Here is a 15,923-nt window from a genome sequence, read left to right on the forward strand (position 1 = left end):
CTCCTTTCCTTCATTAAATTTTCCCTACGGCAAAGCTTTTTTGCCCACTAGGTACAAATGATAGGCACTTGCCCATGGTTGCCTTGATCCAAAAACCCAGGTGGGTAAAACTACGGATCTTTTTTTCATTGAGGTCCAAAGTTAGGGTAAGGTGACCTTACCATCCCCCTCTTCGCCTTCATAAAATTTTCCCTACGGCAAAGTTTTTTTGCCCACTAGGTACAAATGATAGGCACTTGCCAAAGGATGCCTTGGCCCAAAAACCCAGGTGGGTAAAATTACGGATCTTTTTTTCATTGAGGTCAAAAGTTAGGGTAAGGTGACCTTACCATGCCCCTCTTCTCCTTCATAAAATTTTCCCTACGGCAAAGCTTTTTTGACCACTAAGTACACATGATAGGCACTTGCCCATGGTTGCCTTGACCCAAAAACCCAGGTGGGTAAAGTTACGGAACTTTTTTCATTGAGGTCCAAAGTTAGGGTAAGGCGAACTTACCTGCCCCTCTTCTCCTTCATAAAATTTTCCCTACGGCAAAGCTTTTTTGCCCACTAGGTACAAATGATAAGCACTTGCCAAAGGTTGCCTTGGCCCAAAAACCCAGGTGGGGAAAATTACGGATCTTTTTAAATTTTGGTCCAAAGTCGGGGTAGGGTGACCCCACCACCCCCTCCTTTCCTTCATTAAATGTTCCCTACTGCAAAGCTTTTTTGCCCACTAAGTACAAATGATAGGCACTTGCCCATGGTTGTCTTGACCCAAAAATCCAGTTGGGTAAAGTTATGGAACTTTTTTCATTGAGGTCCAAAGTTAGGGTAAGGTGACCTTACCATCCCCTCTTCTCCTTCATAAAATTTTCCCTACGGCAAAGCTTTTTTGCCCAATAGGAACAAATGATAGGCACTTGGCCAAGGTTGCCTGATCCAAAAGACCCAGGTGGGGAAAGTTACGGAAGTTTTCTAATTGAGGTCAAAAGTTAGATTAGGGTTACCCTACCCTCCTTTCCTACATTAAATTTTCCCTACGGCAAAGCTTTTTTGCCCACTAAGTACACATGATAGGCACTTGCCAATGGTTGCCTTGACCCAAAAACCCAGGTGGGTAAAATTACGGATCTTTTTTTCATTGAGGTCCAAAGTTAGGGTAAGGAGACCTTACCATCCCACTCTTCTCCTTCATCAAATTTTCCCTACGGCAAAGCTTTTTTGACCACTAAGTACACATGATAGGCACTTGCCCATGGTTGCCTTGACCCCAAAAACCCAGGTGGGTAAAGTTACGGAACTTTTTTCATTGAGGTCCAACGTTAGGGTAAGGTGACCTTACCATCCCTCTCTTCTCCTTCATAAAATTTTCCCTACAGCAAAGTTTTTTTGCCCAATAGGAACAAATGATAGGCACTTGCCTAAGGTTGCCTGGTCCCAAGACCCAGGTGGGGAAAGTTACGGAAGTTTTTTAATTGAGGTCAAAAGTTAGGGTAGGGTGACCCACCCCTCCTTTCCTTCATTAAATTTTCCCTACGGCAAAGCTTTTTTGCCCACTAGGTACAAATGATAGGCACTTGCCCATGGTTGCCTTGATCCAAAAACCCAGGTGGGTAAAACTACGGATCTTTTTTTCATTGAGGTCCAAAGTTAGGGTAAGGTGACCTTACCATCCCCCTCTTCGCCTTCATAAAATTTTCCCTACGGCAAAGTTTTTTTGCCCACTAGGTACAAATGATAGGCACTTGCCAAAGGATGCCTTGGCCCAAAAACCCAGGTGGGTAAAATTACGGATCTTTTTTTCATTGAGGTCAAAAGTTAGGGTAAGGTGACCTTACCATGCCCCTCTTCTCCTTCATAAAATTTTCCCTACGGCAAAGCTTTTTTGACCACTAAGTACACATGATAGGCACTTGCCCATGGTTGCCTTGACCCAAAAACCCAGGTGGGTAAAGTTACGGAACTTTTTTCATTGAGGTCCAAAGTTAGGGTAAGGCGAACTTACCTGCCCCTCTTCTCCTTCATAAAATTTTCCCTACGGCAAAGCTTTTTTGCCCACTAGGTACAAATGATAAGCACTTGCCAAAGGTTGCCTTGGCCCAAAAACCCAGGTGGGGAAAATTACGGATCTTTTTAAATTTTGGTCCAAAGTCGGGGTAGGGTGACCCCACCACCCCCTCCTTTCCTTCATTAAATGTTCCCTACTGCAAAGCTTTTTTGCCCACTAAGTACAAATGATAGGCACTTGCCCATGGTTGTCTTGACCCAAAAATCCAGTTGGGTAAAGTTATGGAACTTTTTTCATTGAGGTCCAAAGTTAGGGTAAGGTGACCTTACCATCCCCTCTTCTCCTTCATCAAATTTTCCCTACGGCAAAGCTTTTTTGCCCAATAGGAACAAATGATAGGCACTTGGCCAAGGTTGCCTGATCCAAAAGACCCAGGTGGGGAAAGTTACGGAAGTTTTCTAATTGAGGTCAAAAGTTAGATTAGGGTTACCCTACCCTCCTTTCCTACATTAAATTTTCCCTACGGCAAAGCTTTTTTGCCCACTAAGTACACATGATAGGCACTTGCCAATGGTTGCCTTGACCCAAAAACCCAGGTGGGTAAAATTACGGATCTTTTTTTCATTGAGGTCCAAAGTTAGGGTAAGGAGACCTTACCATCCCCCTCTTCTCCTTCATCAAATTTTCCCTACGGCAAAGCTTTTTTGACCACTAAGTACACATGATAGGCACTTGCCCATGGTTGCCTTGACCCCAAAAACCCAGGTGGGTAAAGTTACGGAACTTTTTTCATTGAGGTCCAAAGTAGGGTAAGGTGACCTTTCCATCCCCCTCTTCTCCTTCATAAAATTTTCCCTACGGCAAAGCTTTTTTGCACAATAGGAACAAATGATAGGCACTTGGCCAAGGTTGCCTGATCCCAAAGACCCTGGTGGGGAAAGGTACTGAAGTTTTTTAATTGAGGTCAAAAGTTAGGGTAGGGTGACCCTCCCCTCCTTTCCTTCATTGAATTTTCCCTACGGCAAAGCTTTTTTGTCCACTAAGTACACATGATAGGCACTTGCCCATGGTTGCCTTGACCCAAAAACCCAGGTGAGTAAAGTTACGGAACTTTTTTCATTGAGGTCCAAAGTTAGGGTAAGGTGACCTTACCATCCCCCTCTTCTCCTTCATAAAATTTTCCCTACGGCAAAGTTTTTTGCCCAATAGGTACAAATGATAGGCACTTGCCCAAGGTTGCCTGGTCCCAAAGACCCAGGTGGGGAAAGTTACGGAAGTTTTTTAATTGAGGTCCAAATAAGTGTACGGTGACCCTCCCCTCCTTTCCTTCATTAAATTTCCCCTACGGCAAAGCTTTTTTGCCCACTAAGTACACATGATAGGCACTTGCCCGTTGTTCCCTTGACCCAAAGACCAAAGTTGGTAAAGTTACGGAACGCAGTAAGAAGGTCAACTATATGTGGCACATTTTTAAGATTCATAATTCCTTGGTCAATGTTTTTTTTTTTTAATTATTTTAAAGAGTCTTTACATAAGAATGGCCCACTGAATTTCTTGATGTCTTTAAAAAAATGCCAATTATCAAAATTAAAATCACAATCCAAATGTAGATATGTCAAACGTATAAAAAGGAGCCATGCTTGCTTAAACTATTCAAGATTTTACATTTGCAGTAATATCAAGCTGCATGGGCCCTTGGGGCATTTTATCCATTTGATAAGTAATTTTATATTATATCTTAAAAGTGAAAAATATTTTGATAGAATCATGTATTCATTTTCAAGTTGTAAGCTTTTGAAAATTGAGGGTCGGTGGGAGTAATGTATCTCTCTTGAATTTTTCTCTTATATATATATGTAACACTCAGAAACGTGTCCTTCCCCCCAAATGTGTCCGATTACCCCAAACGTGTCCACATAACGTCACTGAACTGTAAAACATGTATAGTTGCAAAAGGGCGCCAAAGGGTGGCATTTATATAGACGCCCAAACGTGTCCATTTTTCAACTAACCCACAAACGTGTCCGATCCCCAAAACGTGTCCATGTCAAGCGTTTATGGTTATTGCTATTTCATTAACGTATACTAATTTCACTATTTCATTAAAAAATATTATAGATAAGGTACGTAAGTACTTTTATAAACAAGCAGTATAAACTGTGTAAAAGTGGGGGCGTCATTTCGGCTATGTCGTATGTAAATTGTAAGCACACATGTTGAGTTAAACTGTATAGTTACCGGGTAATAATGTCCCTTTCTCTACGCATTAAAACTTTTACGTTCTGTCATAATATGCATGAAACACTTGCATCTGGATAATACGCAATCAACAGTCTAAAGTTAATTTTTATAGTACAAATGTAAAAAATCAAAAACTTGTAGCCTATGTTCTCTCTAAATATGCATGAAATATATACTGGCAACTTGACAATACGCAATCAACAGTCTAAAGTTAATTTAAACAGTAGAAATGTAAAAAACATTTAAACTTGCATGTTCTCTCTAAATATGCATAACACTTGCAACTGGAAATACGCCATAAACAGTCTAAAGTTAATATATACAGCAAATGTAAAAACATTAAAACTTGAAAAACTATGTTCGCTCTAAATATTTTATCTTTAGTGATGGTGGAAACCTAAAATTTATTAAAATTTATTAAAAACCTGACTATCCGTATATGATTTGATGAGCTTTAAAATACATATAATTCAAATTGAGAACTGTCGAAAAAGTGGGAGGGGGGGGGGGGGGGAAATCCTGCTGAAAGCCTGCCGTGCAATATTCGGATAAATATATAAAGCATCATTGGGGTTTATTTGTACAAAATAATTTACAAAGTTAACGATTAATTCAACTCTAGAATTATTTGTATGTTCGCTCTAAATGAGTCTGAAATACTTGCAACTGCAGTCGGAAAGCTGACCCCGGTTTGACCCCATTTCTTAAAGCAACAATGGACGTCATGTGATTACCATATATGAGTATTTTTTTTACCAAAAAAGTGAAGCTCGTTTTTTGAAATTTGTGGGTTTTTTTGCCTGAATTAAAACTAATTTCCTTTTAAGTGAACATTCTTGAGTATAAAAGAAATATATTACTCAACTCAATTATGGATTAAACTCATTTTTTTCTCTCAAAATGTGTCTTCAAAGTCAAGGTGTTGACGAAAAAAATTGGTCACAGAAAATTAAAATCGTAATTTTCTTTCTTAACTTCTCGGTAAGCTATGCTGAATTTAAATTATGTTATGTAACATAACTTGGACTATGATATGTCAAATTTGTGCCACTTGATATGCTAAGATACGCAAATGTGCCACTTCGATGTGTCGATATTTCTGACGAAGCGGGGCCGACGGTAATTCACGAGTAACGTCCCTTTGTTTGACACTATCATGAACAAACTATTGTTATATCAACTTCAAGCACCATATGTTGTTATTTACATGTGGATATTATTAAAAATTATCTCATTAAATATATTTTGATACTGTAAACATGTGCCAAAAAAATAGAAAAACACATTTTATCACTTTTCAGAACTCAGTCCCAGTGAAATAGGCCATATTAACGCAATTTCAGAATGGCGGGTTTTAATATCAGTCCCATTGTTGTCTTAAGAAAGTAGCAACAACGGTCGTTTCTAATGGCTTGCTTTCCGACTGTGGACAATAAGCAATTTCAGTCAAAAGTTAATTCACAATTACAGATTAAATTTGGAATTATGATCATCATTATAAACCGGCATTGCACTAACTAATGATAATAAATGACCACTGTATCACCTGTGTCCCCCACAATAGAATTGCCGTAAACGTTATCAGCGGTTTTATTTAGGAGATACATGTATTAGCGTTAAAAGACGTGAGACGTTCTGGCGTTAAATAGTTGACACGTTTCAAAAATGCGAATAACAATTAAGAGATAACTGTATTGTATTTGAAGCTTTAAGGACGTCCATCGGTTGTTTTACTGTAGCAAATTTAGTTTCCTGGCGACGCGTAGCGGAGACAGGTAAACGGGTATTTGCGACAGTAAAACTACCGATGGACGTCCGCAAAGCTTTAAATACAATACAGTTATCTCTATTATATTGCAAAACAAGTTCATAATTAAATTTCAATCATTATTTTAGTGTAAAATCTGCATTAAAGAATATTCCGCGAAAAGATGTTACATGTATCTTCTTTCGTCCCTACACTAGGTGACGTCATATGTATGCTTCCGGCGTCAAACAGAACACCGGGCGTTTTCTGGCTTCTGCGCCGCTTCACAATGTAATATGGGGACGAAGTCCCCTATTACAGTAGAAAATTCAATAAAAAAAAAAAAAAAAAAAAAATCGGGAAAATTTCCCGAATTTTTCATTGTACAAAGAACTCAAAATCGTTCAATTTTTTTTTTTGTCGCGTTTCTGAATTTCTGGATCGGCGCAGAAATCTACTTCCGTTTCCGGTCTTGTTTACATGAGACTTTGAATAAAATGTATATTTATCAGTCTAAGAAAGGAACTAATACTAATTCATTTAAAAAAAATGTTTGTTATTAAAAAAACGTTACCTAATGACAGCGTTTCTTTATTTACATTGCATATGACGTCATAACTTAAATAACGTCACAACTAAGGTAGCAATACACAGTTAGGAAAAAAACTTAAAATTGACACTCATAATTTTTAAACACCCTCTTTCCCCTCCTGTCTAACAAAGAAGGCTTTATATGTGTGTTATGCATGTATATACTTATAGAAAGAGAATCTTCTATAGATTTGATTTCTAATGGTCATAAGGGTGAAATATAATCCCTCTTGGGTGTAACCATGGCAACAATCTGCATTTCTTAGATACAAAATATAGCAAAAAAGGGGGGTGAACATGTCACAAAGGTTCCAAAATTTGGTCTAAAGGAAAATTTCCTGAATCCATAGGTTTATATCTATCAAGTGGTCCCAAAAAAAATCATATGCTTATCTGCTCGTTTTTCCATAAAATTGAATTGAAAAGATCGAGCGCAAAATGTTTGTTGATAAACACTACGATAATGTATGGACCTATGAACGGTACAGATAGGAAAATACGGACTGTCAATCATATAAATGGCCTATAAACCATGTTAAAAACAATCTTAATGTTCATATAAACCCACTAAGAAGGCTATATTATTCTTCAATTATCTAAAAATCAATTTTATTGTACAAAAACTTTCATATTTAAAAAATTCACAGGGGCCATAATGCGAAACTAAACTTCTAACTGTGTATTGCTACCTAAAATCCCTAACAACAGAACCAAAATCGGAAACGTTACGGTATTTCCGTTTCTTTTTTTTAACAAATATTTAAGTTACAAAAAAATAATTCATACAGACTTCGTCCCCATTTACAGGTAATGCCTGCCTCATATTATGGGGACGAAGTCCCCAATAACAGTAGAAAATTCAATAAAAAAAAAAATTCGGGAAAATTTCCCGAATTTTTCATTGTACTAATGAACTCAAAATCGTTCAATTTTTTTTATGTCATGTTTTGAAATCCCGGACCTGCGCAGAAATGTACAATATACTTCCTTTTTCGGTCTCGTTTGTATGAAACTTTGAGTAAAATATATATTTATCAGTCTAGTATAAAATAGGAAGAAACGCGCAATACCAATTTCATTTTTAATAATTCCTTGATATGAAAAAACGTTACCTAATGATAGCGTTTCTTTGTTTACATTGCATATGACGTCATAATTCAAATAACGTCACAACTAAAATCCCTAACAACAGAACCAAACTCGGAAACGTTACGGTATTTCCGTTTCTTTTTTTTTTGACAAATAATTAAGGTAGATCATAAGTAAATCTTTTTTGAGACAGAATTTTCTTATACTTAGCCAGAATGAAGATTTTAATATGCTCTTTTCAAAAATATAATAAAAAGTAGGGGTCACCGTGCTATTTTTCAAGCTATGAGTCGTTGAAAATTGCCTAAATTTGGTTAGATTGTTAATGGAAAAACACAATTGTGTGCATAAAAAATAATCTATGAGATAGAATTTTGAAATAAATTGTGAAAAGATAGGTTTTGTAATATGTTTTAAGAAAATAAAAAGAAAAAATGGTGTCACCGAACTTGTTTTCTTGCTACAAGTAAAAAGAAAAAAATTCCCTATCTGTCCAGTATAAATTTTTTACTAAAAGAGTTATCTTCCCTGAAATGGCTCATTTGAAAAAAATGATTCAAAAAGCAAAATAAAATGATATTTGTTTAATTATTTTGTATTATACAATAAATTGCCAAGTTTTCTTTATATTATTAAACAGTCTAACCATCAAATTGCAAATCTGTCTCCAAATTTGCAGATTTAGGCAAATAACTAGACCGGTTTTTTACTGTGATTGTTCAATCCAAGATGGCGGTATACCATGAATCTACCTTAAGTTACAAAAAAAAATAATTCATACAGACTTCGTCCCCATTTACAGGTAATGCCTGCCTCATATCAAAATTTGATAAAAAGAAGATTTTTAGGTGCAACATGTGAGTTTTTTTTTGGCATATTATTGCAGACATTACATGTCAATACATTCAGCAATTCAAAATGTCGGCTTCCTTAGTTACAGACAAGGAGATAGAGAATTTTACGCTAACTGTCATCCAATCAGAACCATTGATACACAAGAATTGCATTAGAATATTATTGGACATGTTTGGGGTTATGAAATCGGACACGTTTGGGGAACATTGAATATTATAGACACGTTTGGAGAGAGGAGAATCTCCCCAAACGTGTCCGTAATATTCAATATTCCCCAAACGTTACCAATTTCATAACCCCCCAAACGTGTCCGATAATTAAGGATTCTAATGCAATTTGTATGTAACAACTAAAAGTTGCCATCAAATCCACAGTTGACCCGGCGTAAATATGGAGGGACAACCATTTTGAAATGGTTGAATCAACAAATGTTCGATTACTACTATAAAATCGAAAATAAAACAACATCTACCTCGAATTCGCCGTTTTAGTGCTATTTTATCCGAATTGGAAGTTTTCATTTGTATGACGTCACATTTATCCATAACGTCTTGGCGCCAAAATCATTAATGAAGTTTCTTAAGACAAGCACTTTTCCTTGTAAGAGTTATCGCGTTATTCACTGATTATCAAATGTGTGCATCTCATTCGTAACAAAAAAAGATATCGACAAAACTCTTTTTCTAAATTGTTCGTTACATCGTCAGGAATTTCATTTGGATCGAAGTGATTTGATGAAATTTTATAGGAATTAACTACAACCCTTTACCGTATAACCCTGGAATGTTTTAAGTTGAGGCCCATAGGTCCTTACTTAGAAAATAATGTCAAGTTCAAAGGTTAATGTCAGGTTCTAAATTTGGAAATTTCCTGGTTTTGCATAATCCCATTTTCTCTACTCTTTTAAAGAAAAAACAAAAGCAAAATTTTGCTTTATTGTATTGAAGATATATTACGTTTGGTCTGAAACAATCAAATGACATCTTATGGGAGTTAGTGCCCCTGAAATGTCTATTTATACGGTTAGTTGATTATTTCTTAGACCTGGTTCATTATAAAGCCATATGACCTTTTACAAAAGGTTGGGTGATATATATCCTTGAAATATGACAAACGGAACTGACCTTGAGAAAATCGGAAGTAGCCATTTTTGCACTTTTTTCATGAAAAGGTACTCGGAATCCATATATTTTGTAATTTAAATACATAAACTTATCACTAACGACTAGAAGTGACTTTCAATAAACCGGAAGGGGCCAATTATCCCCTGAGTTATAGGCAAAAGTATATGGAAACTATATGTTTTTGGAATCAAAGTGAAATAACATGAACTAGCTTCTTTTCAATAACTTTGACGATGTGGAAAGACCTTCAATTGTTCCCTGAACAATTGGTTTTTAATTGGGTCTTTACACTTTCCTGTGGAAAGACCTATTGTATTTGTTCTGATTATTATAGGTCTTTCCACTTTTCTGTGGAAAAATCTATTGTATTTCTTCTGATTATTAGGTCTGTCCACTTTTCTGTGGAAAGACTTATTGTTTTTGTTATTATTTTTTTCTCCCGCCAAATTTTGTTCTAGCGTAAACATTTTGTTTTGCTATATGTCGCTCAGATATTTTTATATTGTATCTTACATTTTATGCGCATTTTATTTTCATCCATTCAAAGCCGAACAATTTTCTTTGTAAGAGTTGTCTCCCCGAAATCTGTTTTCCTTGTGACTACAAATCTTCGGTAAAGCGACAAATTTATTTGATAAAATTGCTAGTTATATCCTTCCATGATTTGTCATATTTTGACCAAAGCGATCGCCGATATGAGAGTTATATCTCCTAATGCATGTGATATACGTGATATGCATTTCTATCTTGTAAACCATAAGTGATAGAGAGCTAGAATCTTTTGATTTGAGGTGTTTGATCCAAAAATAAGAAAATTAGGTCAAGGTCAGAGGTCAAAATCATATTTCAAATTATGATTTTGGCTTATTTTCAAGTCTTTTCAAAAAATGTACAAGATATCGACAATATATTTTACTAAAATGAAAGTTGTGACATGTCGTAACACATAAGTTTTTGTTGAAAGGGTACGCTAACATTAGATTGGAGTTTTCTCCCCTCTTGTATTAAAAATTAGGCATATAGTGATATAACTTATTAACCATGTATAATTAAGACCTATGGTCTTTTGATTTGAAGCCCTTGGTTTATGACCTTAAAATTGAACTCTAGGCTATAGGTATACATGATAAAGCCATAGGACTTTTTGCATTACAATGCAAGCCACTTGACCATGGAAACGCTTACCGGAAGTGACCTTGTGTAAACCGAAAGTAGCTATTTTTTGTATTTATTTAATGTAAAAGTATATTGAACAATGTATTTTAGGGATCAGTATCAAGTAAACAATCAAATAAAACCGGAAGTAACATATTTCAAACCGGAAGTAACAATTTATCTCCCTTATTAAGAAAAATATGTATAGAAACCATATAGTTATCAGTGTACAATAAGCGCTGGATATGATATTTCAAACTGAATTTTCGTAGTTCTATATCAAAATTGATCTTAATGAGTGGGAAGACATTCAAATGTTGTCTGAACAATTGGTTTTCAATCATTATTATAATTCTTCCCGCCAAACGCTAACGACATTTCTCAAAAAAAGTACGCGACATGTTAAAATTATATTAGGTATCTAGTATCGGCTGAGGAAAAGCGATCTTTTGATTAGGGCACGACCCGTAACATTTCTCTTACAGCGGTTATCTCTCCTAACACCGAAAATATCGTATAGGTAGAAAAAATCGAAGGATGGAATTTGTTGAGGAGCAGACCCTGGTTCTTCGCTACATTAAGGATGATTAGGGACTCATTGGCAGGGTTATGACCCTTTGGAAGTTAACCGCTATCGGTTGGCCACTTAAACTCAGAAATAGTTAAGTCGTAGTCACCTAGCATCTTCACCAATGCTCATCAATTAATATGACCATGAAAATGCCATAAGGTCAAAGGTCAAGGTCATGAGCTAGATTTTTGACCTTATCTTGTTATCGAATTTACTCAATAACCGTAAATAATAGATGATAAAATGAGGAGAAAATGTATGTCTTATCGAAATCTACATTTGTTATGTTGGGTTCAAATTATTGGACCAAATATAATGGACTTAGACCACCACAACTGTTTTTCTGGGTACGAAATGAAGGGTTTTTTTTGCTTATAACTCAAACGAGGTAAAAGAAAGAAAGAAACTTTGAATAGCGAAAATGTTCACCGTGATATCATCGACAAAGTAAAGTTAAGGTCAGAGATCAATGTCCCTAGCAACGACATAAAAAAAAACTTATTAACCATATTTTTAATACTGGAAATGGCATTTTTGTCCCTATCAATGATATATAAATCCTTAGCAACCTTTTTTTTTAATCTTTAAAATCTATGAATAAAATTGAGAATGGAAATGGGGAATGTGCCAAAGAGACAACAACCCGACCAAATAAAAAACAACAGCAGAGGGTCACCAACAGGTCTTCAATTTAGCGAGAAATTCCCCACCCGGAGGCGTCCCCCAGCTGGCCCCTAAACAAATATATACTAGTCCAGTGATAATGAACGCCATACTAATTTCCAAATTGTACACAAGAAACTAAAATTAAAATAATACAAGACTAACGAAGGCCAGAGGCTCCTGACTTGGGACAGGCGTAAAAATGCGGCGGGGTTAAACATGTTTGTGAGATAGAACATATATATTTTTAATACTGGAAGATATTTATGTTGTAATGTTACATTTAGTACACAACTCTTTTGTTAGGGTGAATGTTTACGCTTGTTTTAAACGTTTAAACCCGCTGATTTGTTTGCACCTGTCCTAAGATAGGAGCCTGTTGTTTAGAGTTTGTCGTTTGTTGGTCCGGGTTATAAGTGTTTCTCGTTTCTCGTGTTCTATATAGATTAGATCGTTGGTTTTCCTGTGTGAATTGTTATTCCTGGACCCTTTCATCGTTTGCTGGTCGGTGTGACCATACTTTCATATCTAATATTTACCTTTTTATACATTGTGACTAGGATAGAGCTTTTTTATGTGGCACACATACCACATCTTCTTATTTATGTAAAAGTACGTTATACTTACTTTACCAAATAAAGTTAAAGAAATCCTAAATCTAGAAATAGAGGATTACTTTAGTACTATTTAAAAGGTTACAAAATGTAAATAGATGCTGGTCAATAAAATTTGATAGCTGAAAATTCTCCATGAAATAATGTATTGATTATATAAAGCTAATGACCATGCTAGCGATACCCATACGTATATCTGTACTCAGCACTACATGAGAAAAGCTTTAAAGGCTTTTATATTTGATGACATTATGTTTTTACTAGCACTGAATTCGAAATTGTACATATTTTCCGATTTGTGAAGAAGGCATGATAACAATAATATTTTTTTTAAATCATTTACCTTGAACAAATATGTCAATCGGCTCTGAATAAATTGGTGCCTCGCTGTATATGTTCAAACCGCACCGATAGCTTCTCTCGTGCTTACATTTCAGGTCATTGAATGAGAGTACAACTTCTGATAATACTGTGGTAATGTTAACACTTCCAAATAGATACTCTCCATAAGGTAAAAGTTTAAGTTTATAGTTAAGTAGAATTACTTGTACTACATCTGCAAATGTGTCTGATGATTCATTCTTGGCAAAAAAGTCTACACCTACCAGCGTGTCAACAGGATCTGTAGTGTAGAAACATCTCAAATCTATATCATCAGTACCGAGTAATGCTGATACATTTCTCATATAAACCTCTCTTGCAAGTATCTCTGCAATACGTAAGCATACACAATTATTCTTGAGGGGATAATCACTGTGTGTGCTATATATACAATCAATGGTACTTCGAAAACCTATGACATAACAAAGAAATTATGGGTAAATTCGTTTAAACAAAATTTAACATTACGAGCGTAGATATTGAAAGTCGAACGTTTCATGAAAATAAAGTGAATGTACATTCAAGAAAAAAGATGTTCAAATTATCGTTTTCTTATTAGATAAATAATAATGTCAAACCTGAATTGTGACTGTTTGTCCTCTGACGTTTTTGTCCGTGACCTTTAGTACCGTTGTCTTAGTGAACAGTATTTTTGAAGAATTTCAATAATTTTGACACACAAAATTCTTTTTGTTTTTATTTGGTCCACATTTTTAAAAGACTGAGGATTCTGAGGTTTTAAAGTAGAATGTATGTATGTGTCTGTCCCAAGTCAGGAGCCTTTAATTCAGTGGCTGTCGCTTGTTGGTGTGTTACATATTTGTTTTTCGTTAATTTTTTTTATAAAAATATGGCCGTTAGTTTTCTCGTTTGAATTGTTTTACATTGTCATATCGGGGTCTTTTATAGCTGACTATGTGGTATGCGCTTTGCTCATTGTTGAAGGCCGTATGGTGACCTATAGTTAATGTCTGTGTCATTTTGGTCTCTTGTGGACAATTGTCATATTGGCAATCATACCACATCTTTTATACTTGTTCATTGTTGAAGGCCGTACGGTGACCTATAGTTGTTGATTTAGGTGTCATTTGGTCTCTTGTTGTCTCAATGTTAATCTTACTACATCTTCTTTTTTTATATTAACACATTCTCGAACTATAATCGACCAGTTATTCACCTATTATTTCAAGCTGAACAATACTCGACCAAACTGAATCATACTTGACCAAATAACCATTTAAACTCTCTTTTTTTTTAACTATCTTTTTCACTAACATGATAAAAGTCACAATAAAGTAAAGACATATTGACAGATTTTTACATCCTTACATGATTTTCATATCTATTATATAATTTAAAAGTTTGACTGTAATGAGAATAATAAAACTTTATTAGGTTGTTTCTTGTTTGCCATGAGTTATTAACATACTATATAACAATAAATCATTTGTATCGATCATCCCGGTGGGAAGTAGTCAAGAACACAGTATTATTTTATATAGGGGTTTCACTCGATAGAAGCTATTTTTTATTAGTCTTAACTTCAAGGTTAATCGAGCAAATTTATTTAATAATTGATTTTTATTTTTTTTTACTTTACGCCGAGCTCATGCGGGTCTTATATCTGATCTTATTGCTGTGTCCACAATTGATATTCTACGTATTTCACCCGTATCGGTGTGGACAATTCCATGTTTATATCATATGACATTTCCGCGGGAAATTCTTCTATTGAGACCGTACGAATGGATGCAAATTTGGATTAATGCATATGTATTGTGAAATACATTGTTCTCTGTGTATATATTTTTGATGAATTGATGATCACGTTTTCTACAATATAGTTAGATAACAGGTTTGTACACATTTATAGTCTCTACACTAGTCTCTATTCAAAACTAAAGCCAGTGAACTGGTGGCTGTGCAGGGATACATGTGCTGCATAATCCCATCACATTTCATGGACATTTCAACCAACAATAAACTATTGAATATTTTATCACCTGACATATCTATTTTTATTTCATCTAATGTCATTCATACCAACTGACAAAATCAGCGGAAACCGTGCATTCGTGAATTCTATGTCGTTTTCCTGCTATGGACGATCTGGGAATCTAATATATATGTTCCTGGGACGATTCTCTGTAACATTCATTGTATTTTAGGGGTTGTTTACATTTTGAGTCGTATGATAAATGTATGCTGGACGATTCCATATAACATTGTATTTTAGGGTTTGTTTACATTTTGAGTTGTATGATAAGCGTATGTTTGTATGTGTTTCTTAATGAAAACAGAGCTGAATTTTAGGATACTTTATTATACAGAAACATGACATAAAGTTTATTTACACTTGAGTTTGTCTAAATGACCTACATTACAGCCATGAAAATGGTATATCCCAATTTACTGATGGCATTTACGTGGGAATTTCGCAAATACCGTACTGCCACATCGAATTTACCAATTGCAAAACAAATATATACATGTATATGAACATGTATACAGTCACAGAAGTTTGAAATCCTAGCAACTACGGTGTAAAGATACTATGAATGTGTGACAAACTCGACTATCACAGTAGAATCAAGCAATAGGGAAGTATACCCGAAGGTACACGGTAACACCCCCCACCCCCATCTTTATTTTTATCTAGAAAAGGACGGGGAGGGGGTATGGTAAGGTCTTTATACGTTGATGAATTTCATTCATGCTATGGACGATTCTCTATAACATTGTATTTTAGGGGTTGTTTACATTTTGAGTTGTATGATAAATGTATGTTGCACGATTCCATATAACATTGTATTTTAGGGGTTGTTTACATTTTGAGTTGTATGATAAATGTATGTTGCACGATTCCATATAACATTGTATTTCAGGGGTTGTTTACATTTTG

General features: G+C 35.2%; 1 protein-coding gene across 1 annotated transcript in view; it reads right to left on the reverse strand.

The window, feature by feature from the left end:
• The window catches only part of LOC143044190 (uncharacterized), a 67,692-nt gene that overhangs the window by 46,399 nt on the left and 5,370 nt on the right, over positions 1-15,923 (reverse strand). Inside the window, exon 2 of the mRNA XM_076216084.1 lies at positions 12,984-13,349. Within this exon, the coding sequence (XP_076072199.1) occupies positions 12,984-13,349 (366 nt within the window). The remainder of the gene's footprint in view (positions 1-12,983; positions 13,350-15,923) is intronic.

The sequence above is a fragment of the Mytilus galloprovincialis genome, chromosome 9, assembly GCF_965363235.1.
Source record: "Mytilus galloprovincialis chromosome 9, xbMytGall1.hap1.1, whole genome shotgun sequence".
In the NCBI taxonomy this organism is placed as follows: domain Eukaryota; kingdom Metazoa; phylum Mollusca; class Bivalvia; order Mytilida; family Mytilidae; genus Mytilus; species Mytilus galloprovincialis.